This window comes from Struthio camelus, chromosome 3 (assembly GCF_040807025.1).
Source record: "Struthio camelus isolate bStrCam1 chromosome 3, bStrCam1.hap1, whole genome shotgun sequence".
Classification (NCBI taxonomy): Eukaryota; Metazoa; Chordata; class Aves; order Struthioniformes; family Struthionidae; genus Struthio; species Struthio camelus.
The window spans coordinates 145,322,733-145,343,280 of NC_090944.1; the positions used below are offsets into that span (position 1 = coordinate 145,322,733).

Here is a 20,548-nt window from a genome sequence, read left to right on the forward strand (position 1 = left end):
AATTTCCATGAGTGCCTGATGCTTATAAAAATGGCTTAGGATAAAAGCTGGACCTGCAATGGATCTGAATCAGGTTGAAGAGCCAGAAAAAGTAATCTGTGTATGCATGGTAGGACAATAGTGCAGTTGTCATCCAGAATGTTTGGATGTGATCTAAAGCATAAGTGAATGACTCATAGGAGAATGTCACGGGCAGTGACGCTCAGCTGTATTCATGACCTGTAAGTTTAAATCCTCCTCTTGGCTGCTTTGTGTACATAAGTTCTTTGCTTGCATCCCGTAGGAAGTCTTCTGAGATGCAGATTTAGAGAGCAAACTCCTCTAAATTCATATATAGACTCAGACTTTGTCTAAATTAAAAATAAAGTCAGGGAAAACACATGGAATAGGAAGGAATTAAAGTCTAGAAAACAGCAGAATTAAGGAAATTCATATTCTTTGCCTATCTCCTAAACAGTGGGACTGAAAGCTTATGTGCAGGGCAAAGCTAATATGCAGCTAAGGAGGCTGTGAATTTACAGTGCAGTAACTGTTTCACCCTAACTCCCTATGTGATCAATCTTTATCTTAAGTAACAAACTCCACTTTCTAAGACAATTTTAATGCACAGTGCAGTGTGTTGTGCATTCACACTATAAAGTACTGCATAGTAGCATCACTTAGAAACAGGTCCTGATGACCAGAGATACAGAGTTGGTCCTAAATATCAGCAGGTTTAAAAGTGCTCACCGTCAGGAATTTTCCTAAGTACAGACTGGAGTAACATCAGCACTTAGTAACATGATAATTTACATTCCAAAAAAAACTGAGCACAGAAAACTTTTAAAATTTCAAAATAATTTATCCATCCAACAATGCACCTGCCATCTGTAGTACCTTGAAACAAGATGTCATGATGGAATCACCAGGCAGTAAGAAAAATTTATCACATCGTATGTTTGAAAAGAAGAAAAGCAGTAAGATTCACATGGTACCTTTCTACTGAAAAGATCACATAATCACAGAATGGTTGAGGTTGGAAGGGACCTCTGGAGATCTAATTCAACCCCCCTGCTCAAACAGGATCACCTGGAGCATGCTGCCCAGGACTGCCTCCAGATGGCTTTTTAAGATCTCCAAGGATGGAGACTCCACAACCTCTCTAGGCAACATGTTACAGTACCCAGTCACCCTCACACTAAAGAAGTGTGGGCACTAAAGAAGAGTCTGGCCCCATCCTCTTGGCACTCTCCCTTCAGACACTAATACACATTGATAGGATGCCCCCTCAGTCTTCTCTTCTCCAGGCTGAAGAGTCCCAGCTCTCCCAGACTTTCACAGAATCACAGAATGGTTCAGGTTGGAATGGACCTCTGGAGATCATCTAGTCCAACCCGCCTCCTCAAGCAGGGTCCTCTAGAGCATATTTCCCAGGATTGCATCCAGGTGGGTTTTGAAAATCTCCAGCGAAGCAGACTCCACTACCTCTCTGGGCAACCTGTTCCAGTGCTCTGTCACCCTCACAGTCAAGAAGTTTTTCCTCAGGTTCAGATGGAACTTCCTGTGGTTCAGTTTCTGCCCATTGCCTCTTGTCCTGTTGCTGGGGGGCACCACGGAGAAGAGATTGGCCTCATCCTCTTGACACTCCCCCTTCAGATACTTGAACACGTTGATGAGATCGCCTCTCAATCTTCTCTTCTCCAGGCTGAACAGGCCCAGCTCTTGCAGTCTTTCTCCAGAGGAGAGGTGCTCCAGTCCTCTAATCATCTTTGAAGCCCTCCGCTGGACTCTCTCCAGCAGGGCCATGTCTCTCTTGTACTGGGGAGCCCAGAACTGCACACAGTACTCCAGGGGAGGCCTCACCAGGGCTGAGCAGAGGGGCAGGATCACCTCCCTCCACCTGCTGGCAACACTCTGCCTAATGCACCCCAGGAGGCCATTGGCCTTCTGGGCCACAAGGGCACACTGCTGGCTCATGTTTAACTTGTTGTCCACCAGCACTCCCAGGTCCTTCTCGGCAGAGCTACTTTCCAGCAGGTCAACCCCCAGCCTGTACTGCTGCAGGGGGTTATTCCTCCCCAGGTGCAGGACCCTCCACTTGCCTTTGTGGAACTTCAGGAGGTTCCTCTCCGCCCACCTCTCCAGCCTCTCCAGGTCCCTCGGAATGGCAGCACAGTCTTCTGCTGTGTCAGCCACTCCCCCCAGTTTCATATCATCAGCAAACTTGCTGAGGGTGCGCTCTGTCCCTTCCTCCAGGTCATTGATGAATAAGCTGAACAAGACTGGACCCAGGACTGACCCCTGCGGGACACCACTAGCTACAGGCCTCCAACGAGACTCTGCGTTGCTGACCACAACCCTCGGAGCTCTGCCAGTTCTCCATCCTCCTCCTCACTGTGCGCTCATCCAACCCACACTTACTGAGCTTGCCTGTGAGGATATGATGGGAGACAGTGTCCAAAGCCTTGCAGAAGTCCAGGGAGACAACATCCACTGCTCTCCCCTCATCTACCCAGCCACTCATTCCATCCGAGAAGGCTATCAGATTGCTCAAGCATCCTTTCCCTTTGGTGAATCCATGCTGACTACTCCTGATCACCTTCTTGTCCTCCACATGCTTAGAGATCACCTCCAGCATGAGCTGCTCCATCACCTTTCCAGGCATGCAGGTGAGGCTGACAGGCCTGGAGTTCCCTGGCTCCTCCTGCTTGCCCTTTTGGAAGACTGGGGTGGCACTGGCTTTCCTCCAGTCCTCAGGCACCTTTGCTGTTCTCCGGGACCTTTCCAAGATGATGGAGAGTGGCCTAGCAATAACATCCGCCAGCTCCCTCAGCGCTTGTGGGTGCATCCCATCATGGCCCATGGATTTATGGATGTCAAGTTTGGACAAAAGATCTCTAACCCGATCCTCCTCCACCAAGGGAGAGTCTTCCTTTCTCCAGACTGTCCCTCTTGTCCCCAGGGCCTGGAATTCCTGAGGACTGGCCTTAGCAGTGAAGACTGAAGCAAAGGCGGCATTCAGCAACTCTGCCTTCTCTGTATCCCTTGTCACCAGGGCACCCACCCCATTCAGCAGTGGGCCGACTTTTTCCCTAGTCTTCCTTTTGCTACTGATGTATTTGAAGAAGTCCTTCTTGTTGTCCTGGACATCCCTTGCCAGATTTCATTCCAGATGGGCCTGAGCCTTCCTTGTTGCATCCCTCCATACTCGGACAACGTCCCTAATAGTCCTCCCAAGTGGCCTGTCCCCTTCTCCACATTCTGTATGCTTCCTCCTTCTGTTGGAGTGTTGTCAGGAGTTCCTTGCTCAGCCATGCAGGTCTTCTTTGCTGCACTTCTTACTCAGAGGGATGCACCCGTCTTGAGCCTGGAGGAAGTGACGCTTGAATATTAACCAGCTCTCCTGGACCCCCCTTCCCTCTAGGGCCCTGCCCCATGGCATTCCCCCAAGTAGGTCCCTGAAGAGGCCAAAGTTGGCTCTCCTCAAGTCCAGGGCTGCGATCCTACTTATTGCCTTGCTTTCTCCTCACAGGAGCCTGAACTCCACCATCTCACGGTCACTGCAGCCAAGGCTGCCCCCCACCTTCACGTCTCTAATCGGACCTTCTTTGTTTGTTAGTACGTGGTCCAGCAGCACACCTCTCCTTGTTGGCGTCTCCACCACCTGGGTCAAGAAGTTCTCCTCAACGCTCTGCAGGAACCTCTTTGACTGTTTGTGCCTAGCTGTGCTCTCTTCCCAGCAGATGTCAGGGTGTTTGAAGTCCCCCAGGAGAACCAGGGCCTGTGATCCTGAGGCTACTTCCAGCTCTCTGTAGAAGGCCTCATCATCTACTTCTTCCTGATCAGGTGGCCTGCAGTAAACCCCCACCACCGTGTCACCCATACTAGCCTGCCCTTTAATCCTTACCCATAGGCTCTCAGCTTGCTCTTCATCCACCCCGAGGCAGAGCTCCACACATTCTACTTGCTCCCTCACATAAAGAGCAACTCCACCACCTCGCCTTCCTGGCCTGTCTTTCCTAAAAAGCACAGAGCTGTCCATGATGGCAATCCAGTCATGTGAGCTATCCCACCACGTCTCTGTAACTGCAACAAGATCATGGTCCTGCAACCACACACAGATTTCTCATTCTTCCTGCTTATTCTCCATGCTGCATGCATTGGTGTACAGGCATTTCAGAGAGGCAATCGAGCACGTAGGCTTCTCAGGAGAGGTGCAAGAGGATCCTCCACAGCCATGTCCTGTGCTGAGTCCCCTGGCTGCACACACCCGTTGGCGGCATCCTGACTTGAGCGGTGTTTTACTGACTACTGTGTCACCATACCATTCCCCTTCCCCCATCTTTCCTAGTTCAAAGTCCTCCTTACCAGCGTGGTCAACCTGTTAGCAAAGACACGCGTGCACTGCTTGGAGAGGTGGATCCCATCTCTCTCCATCAGCTATCAATCTTCAAATAGGGTTCCGTGGTCATAGAAACCAAAACCCTGGTGGCAGCACCAGCGACACAGCCAGTTGTTAACTTGGAAAACTCGTCTACTCCTCTTCCCGTCCTTCCCCCTCACTGGCAGGATTGAGGAGAAACTGACCTGGGCTCCCAGACCCTTGACCACCATCCCCAGAGCTCTGAAGTCCTGTTGGATGGTATCCAGTTTGCCCTTGGTGTCATTAGTGCCCACATGGAAGAGCAGCAGAGGGTAAAAGTCTGATGCATGGACAAGCCTTGGCAGTCTTTCCATGACATCTCTTATTCGAGCCCCTGGCAGGCAGCAAACCTCTCTAGACAAGAGGTCAGGTTGGCAGATAGGTGCCTCTGTCCCCTGCAGCAGGGAGTCACCCACAACAATGACTCGTAGCTTCTTCCAGGTGTTCCTGCATGGCACAGGGTCTGTCGGCCCAGTTGCTTCCCTTGAAGCCATGCCCAGCTCCTTCTCAGCTTGGAGGGCGCTAAACCTGTTTCTCGAAGGCAAGTCTTGAGGAGGAGCAAGAGCCTTTCTCCTGCGACGAGAAGTGACCAGTTTCCAGCCTTCTTCAACAGTGTTATGATGTACCGTTTCACACGGTACTGAGCCCTCCGGCAAATCCACTGCTGTGGGGGGTGGGGACTCCTGGAGCTGCACAGTCTCTGAGAATACCCTGTCAATCTCCTGCTCATCTTCTCAGATTCTACACAGCCTACTGACTTCCTCCCGTAACTCCTTTATCTGGCGATACAGCTGATCAACCCCAGCACACCTTCTGCAGGAGAGCTGACTGTCAGCCCAGGCCTCTCGGAGAGGCCCCAGGCACTCCCTGCAGCCTGACACCTGTAGAGCTGCATCTGCTGTCAGAGGGTCTGTCTGGGTTGAAGCCTCAGCCACAGCCGATGCAGCACCTCCAACAGCCACTGGGGAATGTGCTCTGCGGCGTGTCATGACCATGCCTGGGGAAGCACACACTACTACAAGAAATGAAGGTGCCTTCTTTGCCTTCTGGCATCCTTCTGCGCGAACTGCTGTGCAAACTGCTGCGTCTGTTCGCTGCCTCTGTTATCTGTGCTCTGGAACCAAGGGAAAGTCTTCCTTTCTCCAGACTTTCTCCCTGGTTTCCAGGGCCTTGGGATTCCTGAGGGCTGGTCTTAGCAGTAAAGACTGAAATAAAAAAGGTGTTCAGTATCTCTGCCTTCTCTGTGTCCTCTGTCACCAGGGCCCTACACCATTTAACAGTGGGCCCACATTTTCCCTAAGTCTTCCTTTTGTTACCAATATATTTAAAGAAGCCCTTGCTGACCTTGACATCCCTGAGTTTTGCCAGGAGCAGCTCGTTCACTCATGCAGGTCTTCTGCCCCTTTTGCTCGACTTCTTGCTCATAGGGATGCACCGTTCTTGAGCTTGGAGGAGATGATCCTTGAATATTAACCAGCTTTCTTGGACCCTTCTTCCTTCTAGGAACCTATTCCCTATAGAATAGTCAGGCAGTGCATAAACCACAACAACATTGTAAAATGATTTTGAGACCCAGAAATGAGAATTTATATTGGTCTTTTTTACTTTTTGAAAATAGCAGTCCTGGCATGGCGTAGCTGCTGGTGACACAACTCATTTTAATAATATTGGGCCAGGGTAAACTGATTAAACAGCCTCCAAGTCTGTGCTGCTCAAGAGTGTCTCAGCATGTATCTTGCTGCATTCAGGGTCTTTCTGAATTGCCAGGATTCTCTAACATCCATACATGCAGTGACATTATCTTAGAGCATGTATTCCTAGAAAGGAATGGGAGAGACTTTGGAGGAAGGGAGCACTTAAACAGTTGGAACGGATCAGGTTATCTGTGGCATGCTATTTTATCTCCAGAGGATGCTCTGGTTCATTTGAGATTATTCATCTGAGAGTCCTGGACACATTTGCTTTTACAGCACAGATCTCTGTGAACAAATAAATTGAATGTCAATACCATGTTCATATGCATATGTACCCTGTAGCACATGCACACTAGCAGTGCCAAATTTAGGATGAGCTGGACTTTGTTGTACATATGCAAACCCAAATTCGTTAGGTCTGCTGTGAACATGGTGTAAAGTCAATCCATGTGTGCACATTGACTGGTTGTTCAGGATTTCAGGACATGCTGCTCTAGGTGATGTTCTAACTGGGCTGCAAATGTGCAAAAAATCCCAGACATCCATTATCCTAAAATTCCATTGCTGCAGAATTGTAGGGTAGAAAAAAAGGACATGGCAAGGCAAATACATTAGCCCTAAAGGTTTGAGCATAAAGATATTCTGTACTGAGGAATACAAAAAAAGAAGGACAGTTAGGGAATTTCAGGATCTTAACTCATTAGCCTTTACCACTGGAGCAGAAAGATCCCGTAAAGGCACTTTATTTTTTATTTATTTATACTTATAATTGCTGCCAGACATCACGCTGTCTAGGTAGAGCAACTCTTGCAGTGTACGTTCATTTTAAGTATTGCATTGAAGCAGATGATTGATTTTTTCTTTTTTTCCCTCTATTCAGAAGCTTTTGTGTAAGTTTGATGTTGAGAACACTAAGAGTGTATGTTCTTTGCATATGTTTTCAGGACAAAGACTTCTGTGTCATTGTTGTGCCACACCTTGTACCAGAGTTCCATCTGATCCAGAGTTTTGTTCGAGTTGTCCCTTTCTGTACTTCCACATTTAATCATGAGCTTTACGTATTCCACCGTGCTGGATTGCTCAAGTGAGTCATGTGCCTTGTGACAACAAATGCTCTCTGAAGTGCTTTTATGGAATATACTTGCGTCATACAACCTAGCACCAGATGGATATTCCTTCATTACCTTTGAACAAGCTGGTATGTCTGCATGGTACAGCGCAATGTCTTGCAAAAATGACAGCTTGAGTCCCAAAAGCGGTATAGCTGAATAGCACAGGACTGTGCCTAGAGTAATTAGGAACAGGGCTCCTGTATTTCCTCCCCAAACCTCAATCTGTGCCTTTTATTTGTTTATGTATGGATATGTATGGATGGATGTTGTAAGAATCTTATGATATTCATGAAGACAGTAGATTTCACCTAAATTAACCTCAAGTTTTCCATATTCTCCTCTTTAATTCTTTATGGCACTGTGATCTGTTATTTCTGTTTATGTTAGATACAGGAAAAAGGGCCTATCTTTAGTCTCTAACTATCTGATGATTAGGGAGTAATGAGATGGTCATCCTCAGCAAGGAGGATGCTAATAGCAACTTTGGCAGTTAGTGGGTACTTGCTTAGCTTCTGCCCCTGCCCTGGCATTTTTTCAGCAAAGATGATGGTGGTAGTATTTTTAAAAACTTTTTGTTTTTTTTCCCATTTTTCATCAGTTTGTGGAGTTTCTTCCTTTCAATTTCTGGCAGTTTGTTTGGGATTCTTCCTTTTTCTTCTTTTTTTGTTTTTCTCTCGATTTTTACATGGTTGGGGAGGGGTCTGATTTCTTTGCCTGTTTGTTTTGGGGTTTCTATTTATTTAGCTAGGGGAGTTTTGATGGAGTTTTCTTTGGGGATTTTTTCAGAGCTTTTTTTTCCTTTCTTTTCCCTCAGCAGTTCTTTATGGGCTTGGTTTATTTATGTAATTAATTTACAGTTTTGGAGGAGTATTTACCTAAAGAGAGATTTTTTAGTTTTGTTTTGTGTTTTTGATGCTTTTGAGGAGGGAGATTTCAGCAGGTTTTCTTTTTTTCCCCTATTTTTCCCCCCAGCAGTTCTTTGTGGGTTTTTTTTGTCTATGTGTTTGTTTATTTACTGAGATAGGAATCACTATTTAGGCAAGGGGATTTTTGTGAGGTTTTGAAAGGATTTTTTTTGTTTTTTTTCAGCAGTTTTTTTTAACTAGTGGTTATTTGTGGGGTTTTGTATTTATTTATTTATTTATTTATTGTGGGGTTTCATTTACTCTTTCAGGGGGAGGGGCGAGGGTTTTTTGTTGTTTTGCAGTTTTTTTGGCAGCTTCTCCCCCCACGAGCGGTTGTTGGTGGAGTTTATTCCTAATTTTATCTCCTTATTTTAAGGTTTTTCAGCGGCATTTTTTGCTAATTTTCCCTCAGTAGCTGTGTGGCTCTTTATTTACTTTGAATTTGTTTGTGTTCTGGGTTTTGTTTTCCTAAAGTTCAGGTTGCGGCTTTTAGTTGTTTCTGGAAGTTTCTAGGAGCTTCCGAAGCTTCTGTCAGCTGTTTTCTGATTAGTGGGTTCTTCATTAAAAATGTACCGGTAGTCTTCAGTGGCCCACTGGGGAGGGAGCTGTGGGCTGGCCTCCTGTGGGGACATCCCCAAGCTGCTCCAGGGGTCACTGGAGCAGAGGCACTACCTGCAGCCTCAGCAGTCAGCATGGCAGGGGGGCCAAGGGGAGCCAGTCACTGCCAGACAGGACGGAGACAGACTGCACAGCATTGGCAGGGAAAAAGGAGATTACAAGGTCATCACGGACACCTCGCAGAGGCAGGAGCCCAAGCTCCCCACTGCAAGGAAGCCGAAATAGCTAGAGTCTACAACTGAATGAGCTGGAAACTTCAAGCCTGTGACTGCTGGCAATGGGAAGAAGGCTCCTTCTCCACCTTCAGTGCTGTAAATAGCCAGTAAAGGAGAACAAGCTCTGTTAAGAGAGGTTTCGGAGCCAGCTGGACCTGACCCATGCATTAGCACCAAGAGGAATTATCAGGTGACAGGGGTTGGAGATTCCCTTCTGCAGGGGTGGAGACCCCCATCCACTGTCTTGATGTGCTGTCACCAGAGGTCTGCTGCTGGTCCAGGCCCAGGATTTGTGGTGCTGTGGAGAGACTGCTGAGGCTAGTTCAGCCCTCAGGCTACCCCTTGTTATTCATCCATGTGGGCACCAAAGACACTGCTGAGTGAGACCTGGAACAAATAAAGAAGGACTCAGGAGAGGTGCCTGAGGACTGGAAGAAAGCCAGTGCCACCCCAGTCTTCCAAAAGGGCAAGCAGGAGGAGCCAGGGAACTCCAGGCCTGTCAGCCTCACCTCCATGCCTGGAAAGGTGATGGAGCAGCTCCTCCTGGAGATCATCACTAAGCATGTGGAGGACAAGAAGGTGATCAGGAGTAGTCAGCATGGATTCACCAAAGGGAAAGGATGCTTGAGCAATCTGATAGCCTTCTCGGATGGAATGAGTGGCTGGGTAGATGAGGGGAGAGCAGTGGATGTTGTCTCCCTGGACTTCTGCAAGGCTTTGGACACTGTCTCCCATCATATCCTCACAGGCAAGCTCAATAAGTGTGGGTTGGATGAGCGCACAGTGAGGAGGAGGATGGAGAACTGGCAGAGCTCCGAGGGTTGTGGTCAGCAACGCAGAGTCTAGTTGGAGGCCTGTAGCTAGTGGTGTCCCGCAGGGGTCAGTCCTGGGTCCAGTCTTGTTCAGCTTATTCATCAATGACCTGGAGGAAGGGACAGAGCGCACCCTCAGCAAGTTTGCTGATGATATGAAACTGGGAGGAGTGGCTGACACAGCAGAAGACTGTGCTGCCATTCCGAGGGACCTGGAGAGGCTGGAGAGGTGGGCGGAGAGGAACCTCCTGAAGTTCCACAAAGGCAAGTGGAGGGTCCTGCACCTGGGGAGGAATAACCCCCTGCAGCAGTACAGGCTGGGGGTTGACCTGCTGGAAAGTAGCTCTGCCGAGAAGGACCTGGGAGTGCTGGTGGACAACAAGTTAAACATGAGCCAGCAGTGTGCCCTTGTGGCCCAGAAGGCCAATGGCCTCCTGGGGTGCATTAGGCAGAGTGTTGCCAGCAGGTGGAGGGAGGTGATCCTGCCCCTCTGCTCAGCCCTGGTGAGGCCTCCCCTGGAGTACTGTGTGCAGTTCTGGGCTCCCCAGTACAAGAGAGACATGGCCCTGCTGGAGAGAGTCCAGCGGAGGGCTTCAAAGATGATTAGAGGACTGGAGCACCTCTCCTCTGGAGAAAGACTGCAAGAGCTGGGCCTGTTCAGCCTGGAGAAGAGAAGATTGAGAGGCGATCTCATCAACGTGTTCAAGTATCTGAAGGGGGAGTGTCAAGAGGATGAGGCCAATCTCTTCTCCGTGGTGCCCCCCAGCAACAGGACAAGAGGCAATGGGCAGAAACTGAACCACAGGAAGTTCCATCTGAACCTGAGGAAAAACTTCTTGACTGTGAGGGTGACAGAGCACTGGAACAGGTTGCCCAGAGAGGTAGTGGAGTCTGCTTCGCTGGAGATTTTCAAAACCCACCTGGATGCAATCCTGGGAAATATGCTCTAGAGGACCCTGCTTGAGGAGGCGGGTTGGACTAGATGATCTCCAGAGGTCCCTTCCAACCTGAACCATTCTGTGATTCTGTGACTACAGCACTCTGGAAGCAAAGGTGATATAGGCATGCAGATGACATTCTTTTGAATCCTAAAGTGAAGGGGAAAAGCTGGGTGGGAGTAGTTATATCCTGAGAGTTTACAGCTGGCTACATGGGTGGTGTTACAGGCAGTGCTTTGGCTTTTATGACCATAGGTCCTTTTTAGAGGATAGAAATGAGATGAGATTCACTTGACAAAGTGAGGCTAGAGCAACTTTGCCAACAGTCTTGCTAACCTAGTGAGGAGGCCTTCAAACTAGGTACATTGGGGATGGTGATAACAGCATGCAATTAAGAGAGGGAACAGAAGTTGGGGTGATAAGTTTATGGAGCAGGATGACGGAAGTGAGAAAGTCCTTCAGAGGAATAAAAAATTGAAAGGGTGCCCACCTCAAGTGCTTGTATACAAATGCCGACAGCCAGCGAAGCAGACAGGAGGAGCTAGAGCTCTGTGAGCAGAGGCAGAGCTGTGACATCCATGGAGTAACTGAGACATGGTGAGTCATCATATATGAGGAGATTCTGACTGGGTATAAGGAAGAAAATTTTCCCTAAGAGGGTAATTAAGCACTGGAACAGTTTGCCCAGAGAGGCTGTGAGATCTCCATTCTTAGGGTTTTCATAGAATAATTCAGGTTGGAAGGGACTTCAGGAGGTCTCTAGTTCCACCTCCCTCTGCTCAAAACAGGGTCAGGTAGGAGACCAAGAGCAGATTGCTCAGGGCTTTATCCAGTCAGGTCTTGAAAAGCTCCAAGGATATTTTCAAGCAGCCTGATCTAAATTCAGTGTTAGCCTTGCTCTTGGCAGGAGGTTGAACCAGATGACCTTCCAAGTCCCTTCCAACCTAAGTTAATGCTGTAAAAAAACACTGAAGGTCTTATAGCAAGAGCTTTAAATCCAGCCCCTGCCCCCATCTCTTATGTAGTCGGTGGAGAGATACAAATATTTCTACAGGGCAATTCAGAAAATCTGCGATAATCTCTTTTTCTGAATCTTCTCTGGAGCAGTCTGCCTCTCTATTCAGTTTATTGGGAGCCGAAGGGATTAGATGCCTGAAGTCAGGTATGGTGAATACTCCCCACATTTTCCATAGCTTCTGTCCTTGCAGACTACCTGAGTTACAAGCTCTGTCTCTACCTTTCTAGCATACTGCATCATTCTGTCTTCATCAAAAGGGGTTTATCTTTGAGGTAATGCATTTCTGGAACTTACAGAACATAGCTTTAACCTCACTGTTGAGTATCTATTTTATCATCTTATTGATCGCTATTTTTTTCAGATGAGCCATGTATTTGATATCTTCCAAATTTTGCGATACTCTGAACACTTCCATTTTCTGAAATTCTGGTTAACTGGGACACAGAACCTCTCTTGGAAGGATTTCTGTTATATGGTACAAGTTTTCCAGTCCTTTCTTATATACCAAGGCTATGTTTGCCCAAACACCAGGCTTAAATTGTGGTAGAGATTTTCCTTTTGTTTGTCTCATTAGTGTGGCTAAATATGGAATGATTTCAGAGAAATACTTCTATTTGAATTGCACACTTAATCACGTTTTGCATACAAATAACTCTTGCAGGAACTGGACAGCTACCCTTGGACCTATGCAGAAGCTTTTTTCTACATGATAAAATTGGGCTGCTATGTATTATGTAAGAATCCACTTCTTTCTTCCAGGTGGCCACTGGAGTAATTCCTGTTAATCTCAGTCACAGCTGTTCATTAATCCAGCAGTAGGATTGGTAATCATAGGTCCTTTCACTATTTTGGTCAAAATTAAACTTATTATAAAAGTTTTTTAAAAACCTTACAATTCTGATTAAATTGTGCATGTTCCAAGGGATACTAGCCTTTCCATGAAAACAGAGTAAGGCCACTAGTGGCTTTTTCCAACCCCTTTGCAGCTGTGAGAGAAAGTAGGAAAAAACAGCCTGTGAGTGAAGTTCAGGATCAGAAGAGCTATGTCAGAAACTAGTTGAAGCTTTTTGGAAGTTTCTGAAGAACAGAAAACTCAGTGCACAACAGCAAATACTCCCTTAGATAAAAGCAAAATACAAAAAAGTAAAATATCAATGTACTGTAGTTGCACCAAGAACTTTCAAAAGGCACGTAAATGAAAAGGAAGTCACATAAAATGGATTAAAAGTAAAACAGGGATAAGAAAGGGGGAATGTAGAGACATGAAAGGGCAAAATCAGAAGAGGCATAGGCACAAAATGAGATACTGATTAGCAAAGGTTGTAAAAGGAACAAGAAAAAGTATTAAGTACACAAAAAGCAAGAGTGCAGCAAATGGAAGTGTAGGTCTGCTACTTAACAGTGAAGGAGAACAAATAATGGATGACAAGGCAAAGGCTGAAATGCTTAATGGATACTTTCCTTCAATTTTCACCAAAAAGCATAATAATAATAATAATAGTGTCCTGGCTTCTGAGCAGTCAAAGGAACTGGGCATCTAGAATGAGTTAATTCATTGCTGGAAGAGAAATGAGCATGCACAGACCTTGGATAGTCCTTCTTAGTCTTTGTTACTCATGGTGGATCTTGTTGTTTTAATTTTTTTAAATCAGTCTCAATTTTTGCATGTTCTGTTTTCCTTATGCTAAAAATTATAGTTCATTATTGGTATGATTGCCTTCTCTTGTATATGTTGCAGGGTAGGGGATGAAAAACTCAGATGCTGGGCTCAGTGGAGTGGCAGGAAGACAGCATGCTCATGGGTGGTAGAACTGAACCAGATTGCTGGTCTTGCTGACTGCTCAATCATTTTCAACCACTTGTTTGATCTTGCAATCAACTGTCTGTGGAAATGTGTGAAAATTGGAAACTGAGCTGAGGCTCACTTAGACATTCAGGATAGGTTTGTAACTTGGATGTTAACTTCAAGGTTTGTTATGTAATTTAGTAATCAAATGTCTGCTTTTGAGCCGTCAATCAAGTTGAAAATGTTCAATTAAGTTTTAAGCTATGAAATTTCTCATAACATATCAGATATTTTGTAGCTGTATTTTCTAAGTTATTAGATCTGATTTTTATTAAAACCATATTTCACAAAATCAGTTTGGATGTGACTTAACAGGCTGAACAGGCACACAGAAGTTTAAACTGTAAACAAGAATGGGAATGGAGGCTGTACTATGTGAATTCCAAGGTTTTGTTAACCTGGGATAATCTTATTTCTTGGAAATTAAGTTATAGCTGAGTTTCTTGAATAGCAGCACTCTATAAGCCTTAATTATATGAACCTTACTTAACCAGGAAAGATTGAGGCCTGTAAGAGACAACAAGAGAAAGTTCCTCAGCTGCTGTAAAATGTCATAGCTACACTTGATGGAGAAGGGCTATGATAAATTGCACCAAGTGAAGATCTCCTCAATCATGGACTAGAGTTAATAGGCTTAGCCCTGTGTATTCTTTGAGTCAGCTCTGACCTTACCTGTACAGTGGGCTCATGTTCTTCTGTAAGATGTGTTAGCTTCTTTGAGACTCTCATCATCTGCTTCCCGTAGAAACAACTGGAGTCTCCAAAATCAAGTACTGTTGAGCTTTGAAGTTATAAAGCTGTCATGCCTTCTCAGTTTACAGTTTTCTAAACGTCTGAGTTTCTACATATAGCTTCTTGTTTAGTTAGCTATTGCACATTTCACCAGCACTACCTTTTTCCAGATTATTGAAATAGGAGACGTCTCAGAGACTGGCTGAAACTCATCTTTCTTCCTTGCCATCTTGATAGCACTGGCACCTATAGATGCATTCTTACAATCTCAGACTCAAAACTTTGCATCTTTTCTGAGTTGAGCTTGCTGCCCAAAATCCATATGCTTGTTATCATCTATGGAATGGACTATTTTGTTTTCTCTGCCTTGGGGCCATTGGTCAGGGGCAATCAGACTGCATCTTTCCAGACAACAATAGTCAGGTATCTCCTGAGTAGAAATATTGACCACAGATGAATCATAAGGGGTCTCTGTATTCCCTACTGAATCCATGAGAAGGTTCATTCCACTCAAATAATGTGTTGCTTTTTCTCACAAATTTGTTTTCCTTCTGCTCCAGATGAAGTGTCTTTAAAGTCTCTGCAAAGAGAAAAACACTAGTTAACTGTTTATTGAACCTTTTAGAAGTGCATTTGGTAAATTTGTTAGAGTAGCTTTTTTTTTTTTTTTTTTTTACTGGGGTGCTGGGATGTTTTATAGCTGAGTGAGTGAACTAGGTAAGTACCAGAATGTTCCTGTGTGTAGCTGGCATGTTGCTGGTTCTATATATGCACAGATATTTTAATACCATTTCACTGTTCTGTGATAACTAATTGGCAGTCTTCTGCTTATCAGAGCATCTTTTAGTCAAATAAGTTTATTCTCGTATATTACTGTCAGAAGAATCAAGGCCTAACACCACAGTTAGTTATTTGTTTTTATTGGAGAATTTTCTGTACTACACTGATGTTCCTGCCATTCCTTTGTACGATGTCCTAGTATGGCAGTTGCCTCTGTTTATTTGTTTTCTTTTTGCTCTCTCTCCTTTTTTTTCTTATTTTTCTGTGTCTCTCCTCTTTTTTTCCCATTTGTGTCACTGTGCAGGTATGGACTCTAAAAGAGCTTATTTACTTCCTTTCTCTGCTGGCTCACTCTTAGTTGCTGACGATTATGAGATACTTGGTGGTTAAGGCTATGGCTAGTCTTTGCTTTGTGGGAGGTACATAAGCACTGAGTGCTTGATAGCAGTTAAAGCAACGTGCTTGAGGAGTTTTAAGGAGATGGAGTGAGATCTTTTATGTAATTATGCAAGAACAACATATGCATTTGAAACAATTGACATACATCAGTCAATTTCAAATTTTAAAAGGTGTGCATTCAGTGCTTGTGGAAGGCCCGTCTTCACAGGCATGGGAATTTGATTTGTTGCACAGCAAACTCCCCCCACCTCCCTTTTTTTCCCTCCTTTTTTTTTCTTATAGGTCATTTAATGTAAGAAGAGCAACAACCAATGATATACTTGGTGTTGAAATGCTCATTAAAACCCTTAGCTTGAATGAAAGTATATTAAATGACTTAAAGATGTTTACTCTGGCTCGGAAGGATCCGGTGAGTATCTGTTGCAAGTATATATTTGTCATAACAAAATGGGTAAATACTGGTAAAAATGCCCAGTATTTATTCTGTTGATCTGAACAAATACACTATATAATACATAGGTATTCAGCCAACAGTTGGTAGGTTGAATTCAGCCTGACTTGATGGTTCATCTTACCTGTGATCTATATCAACTACCCTCTTCTTTGGGAACCCCTCAAATGCAGGGATGGAAGCAGGCTAAATGCATTGTTTTGGCAGCCCACAGCCTGCTTTCCGTTGCTGCTTTTTCTTGCGTGCACATCTAGTTATGTGATAAGGATGTACATACGTTTTGTGTCACATGATAGGGGCCTCTTTCTGCTTCCCATGATGTGGCCGGATGTATGCTCATTGCACAGTAGGGCACATCTGCATTTTTGTTGCATGATTGTACATGCTGCATGATGGAACATACTGCATAAAACATTAGCACTGCCAATCATATAACTGGAGGGAAATCCATTGTATACAAATGTTGATGGAGAGTATCTACATTTTAGTTAATATTCTTCCCTCAGATCAGAACCTATCCCATGACTAAATTAGTGGTGATCCTACAGCACTCCTATAGCACCTAGACCATGAATCTAAACTTTAGTTGAGTAAGGTTGTATATGGTCAAGAGTCCAACCATATATGCTTTGTTTGAGGATTATGCCTTGAGTAAGGAAGAGTGGATAAATTGGGGTAGAGCACAGAATGCATATGGGAAAAGTATTTTAACTGTGATCATGTGGTGAAATACAGAGTTATGATTAAATAGTGAGATAAGTAATGAAATAGGAAGTGTGCATATATTCTTTTTGCCTTGTAGGATGGAACCCCAGTGCAGGCATTCATAGCAGAAGTTTTGGATCAAATAGTTGGCATTTCTGTCATTAAAGATGAAATGGTAACTTGTATTTATATTTTCTCCATTTGCTATTTTTGTGTTGTATGAACACTCTAACACCTAGATAGCCCTCAAGACCAAAGGCTACATTCCATGCTTGCAACTATACATATATGTAACAGAAAATATACATAACAAAAAAATATTGTTTCTATAAATTTACAGTCTGCATAGTCAGGAAAGAGAGAAGAATAATTATTTCCCTTCTCATAGGTGATGATTCGATACACAGGTGAAAAAATTATCCTCTCATTTGCAAGAAGCCACCGATGAGTTTTGATCTACATCTCCTGCATCTCCTTTTGGTTCTCTATGATAAAGCCATTCTGCCTCTAAATGTGCAATCACCTATTTTGCTGCCTAATTTCCAAAGTCAATTGCCAGTTTTGCCTGGCATACTGCAAAGGGTAGCAGCTCTCCTTCTAAACTAACTTTATTCATTTTTACATTTGCATTTTGCAATGGTAGCTTTTGAACGACATGAATCACACACAATTAACTTCAAAAAATCTTATTCATTATTGTGGTACCAAAAAAAGTCAATTATCCGTTATTCTTGAGAAAGTAAGCATTTGTTAGGTTTTTTATTTGTTTTGTGGTATTCTGCTAACGTTGAAAAGGCAGATTTCAGAACTGTCAACACTTGCAGCGCTCAGTTTTTTAAAAACAGAGTAGTCACTCCTGTTTTCAAAGATAGTCATTAATTATATCAAGAGCATTGAGTTAAGAGGTTACAGCAATTTCTGTGGAGTGCATATATGTGCAGAAATCTCAACTTTTACCACTTTGACAGGGAAAACTTGTTGGAGAGCTTTCTTGCACAGCTCTTCTCTGTAAAATTCCCTTCTTTCATTTTCAGCATTCTGAGAGGGTGACCTATGTTTCCCTATCTTGAAGAGCAAAATGGAGAATTGGCGTTTGTAGAGTTTGGGGTTTTTTTCCCCCATGAATGTCCATTAAATCGTATCAGACTTTCTTGTGATGGAGTCAGATACGTGTTCTCTGTAAATAAAGGTGGGCAAGTTACAAAAATAGATTTTGATACAACGAGAAGGTTGTTAAGAAAGATGTGTTCAGTCAGTGTGTTTTGATTGAGAATAACTCTCAAAAGCCTTCATTTAAGTAAGTGTTCAAATTTAGTTACTAAATGGATAAAAAGTAACTCATAGGCACGTTTTTTAGTATCACAAAAGTAGCTGTTTCGTCACTGCTAAGATTGTCAAATTCTTATTTTCCAGGATATTGAGTATATTCATTCACATTACAACATTGAAGATTTTACTCATTTTTATCACCACCAGCGAGAGGAACATGGACATCTTTATCACTTTGTCTTAAATCCCATATTTCATCACTATACCAAACACTTTCTAAAGGAGATGCTTCGCTTGGCCCACAAGTCTTCTCTTTATTATCCTATTTATCCACAATATGTTGAAGGCAAGGTAAGAAGAAAGTGATTTGTATTTTATCTATTAAATATTGTCAGTGTTGCTCACTTTATTTTTTTATTTTATTTATTTTTTTGCTTCTATGACTGTAAGCATGAATTTTTTTAGCAACCTGGAGCAAACTGTACTTTCACATCATCTTATGTCACAGAATCTGCATTCATGGACACAGCTGATGTACAGTAGGATTAGTCGGTAGCTTTATCAGTCTTGCGTGTAAAGTAGTGCATGTAAGTCCGGACTAATCCCATACCTTCAGGATCTGTGTGGAGGCACATACGTTTGAAGTGTACTTGCCCTTGGCTTATTACATAGCATGTGAAGAGAGAGAACCTCTTCCTAGGGTGGTTCCTTCTGAGCTGAATCATGCTTGAAAAATGCCTGTTTTTCAATTGAATTTAGAGCGATACTAGAGCAACTGTGCTCTAAATGTAGGTAGATGTCTTAAGTTACACATGTTAATATGTTGTCCTGGGAGCAGCACAGTAGAGGAATAGCTTGTTTGCTATTTCCTCATTTGTCTCTGGGAGAAGCAGATCTGCTTTTTACCCACATAGGTCCTCATACTGCTGCTGCTTTGTGCGTTGCATCAGCCCCTTTCATAAATGTCTTGTAGCAACAATAGTCAAGTTTCTGCCTTTCCTCCATTCCAAAAGATCTGTTCCAGGTGGAAGTAGCAAGCATCCAGTATTCCCAGTCCTGCCTAAGTAGGACCCTGTGTCTGAGTTGTAACCTCTAGTTTGGGTTTGGCTCCATCTCTTGCTCCTATATTGGTAGCATAGTTGAAGAAATAAAAAACTCATATTACTCATCAACTGAGGAGGCTAATATAATGATTTTATTTAATTGCTTTTAATATGCTGATACAACTGGCATACCTTTATGTTACTTGCAAATCAGTTGCCAAGCAGGTTTTAAATGACGAGGTATAAAGCACATATAATATCTTTATGTTTACCAACTTCTTGTATTTTCTGCCATAGTTTAATACAAACAACTTGATCAAGTTGTGCTGTCTCACATACAGCCATTCAGTTGCATAATGAATTTTGAGAGGTACCAGTATCTGGGTTTGGATTCAGGGCATGGAGAAGAGCAAGAAAGGGAAAAGAAGAATGACGTTACTGAGCATAACATAGCATGAGTAAATGCAAGGGGACAATTTTAAAAACACATCTGAGCGGATATAAGAACTCTTCAAAAGTGATTTAGGTACTTCAGAGTGTGTTTTCATCAAAAGTCAGTGAGACCTAGTCACCTCACTCCCCCTGAAAATATGCATTGTGCTTCTGCAAGTGCCACTGAAGAACCATAAGAACATAGTGCTATGTGAGAGAACATACATTCTGGAGAAGCACATAATTTGTGTACCTTAAAAAAAAAACTTTTGAAAATACTCCAATGTATGTCTTGTCATCAGTCTTGTGTCAGGCAAGAAAAGAGGACATAAGGTAAAATTTTCAAACATGCCCTCTCATCGATGTGTAGCCATCTAAAAGTTGGTATCTGGTCTCGCCTAATCACCTAGGCTCCAGCGAGAATTAATGGAGAAAACACGGTGCCTCCAGAAGGCGGTTCATCCATCGATCATAACTACCTATCTTAGGATGGAAAGAATTGCCCTCTGGAGATACTCATCTCTTCTTTAACTCTGGGGGATGTCTGCATGTCTAGCTAGATTAAGTGCCTTGCTTTTAGATGGTATTGGGATTAATTATATTCTCAGTAACTTACATGTTTTTGAAAATGACACCTTTTTGTAACATAGGAATTTTGACAGGTTGCACATACGCACATTTTTTGAAGGATATTTTTTCCTGCTTCACTAATGTGCGCTTTTGTGAAGTTTTAATAAGTGTTTTCTTGAGAAACCAATGTCCTTGCGTAGGATTAGGTTCTTAGGTTCTTCAGAGGCACTTATAAAAATGCAGTTTAATGGCAGTGGATGGAAGAGAAAAGTTAAATCTTACTAATGATTCCAGTTTGGTCTACTTTTAGGCTAAAGTGAGTTACTTTAAGTTACTTTAACTCGTTATTGCTTTCTAATAAGTGCCAAATGTGATATTTTATTCAGTTCTCAACATGATAACATTAATAACATTAAGGGGTTTTTGATATTTGTGCATGGAAAGGTACTTCAGTGTAATTTAGTTTGCATTAATGTTTGTTCTCCATTTCCTGTAATTCTCTTATTTTTCCCTTTTCATGTCAAAAGTTATGACAGAGCCAGTCATGCTGTAATAAATGGAATAAGGCTGCTTCTAATGATCCATGCTATTCACATTAACGTTAGGG

At 43.5% G+C, this 20,548-nt stretch overlaps 1 protein-coding gene across 1 annotated transcript in view; it reads left to right on the top strand.

Moving 5' to 3' along the window:
* Window positions 1–20,548, top strand: part of CFAP61 (cilia and flagella associated protein 61) — a 141,568-nt gene that overhangs the window by 33,082 nt on the left and 87,938 nt on the right. Inside the window, exons 13-16 of the mRNA XM_068940772.1 lie at window positions 7,041–7,180; window positions 15,754–15,880; window positions 16,725–16,802; window positions 18,041–18,247. Coding sequence (XP_068796873.1) covers window positions 7,041–7,180; window positions 15,754–15,880; window positions 16,725–16,802; window positions 18,041–18,247 — 552 coding nt within the window. The remainder of the gene's footprint in view (window positions 1–7,040; window positions 7,181–15,753; window positions 15,881–16,724; window positions 16,803–18,040; window positions 18,248–20,548) is intronic.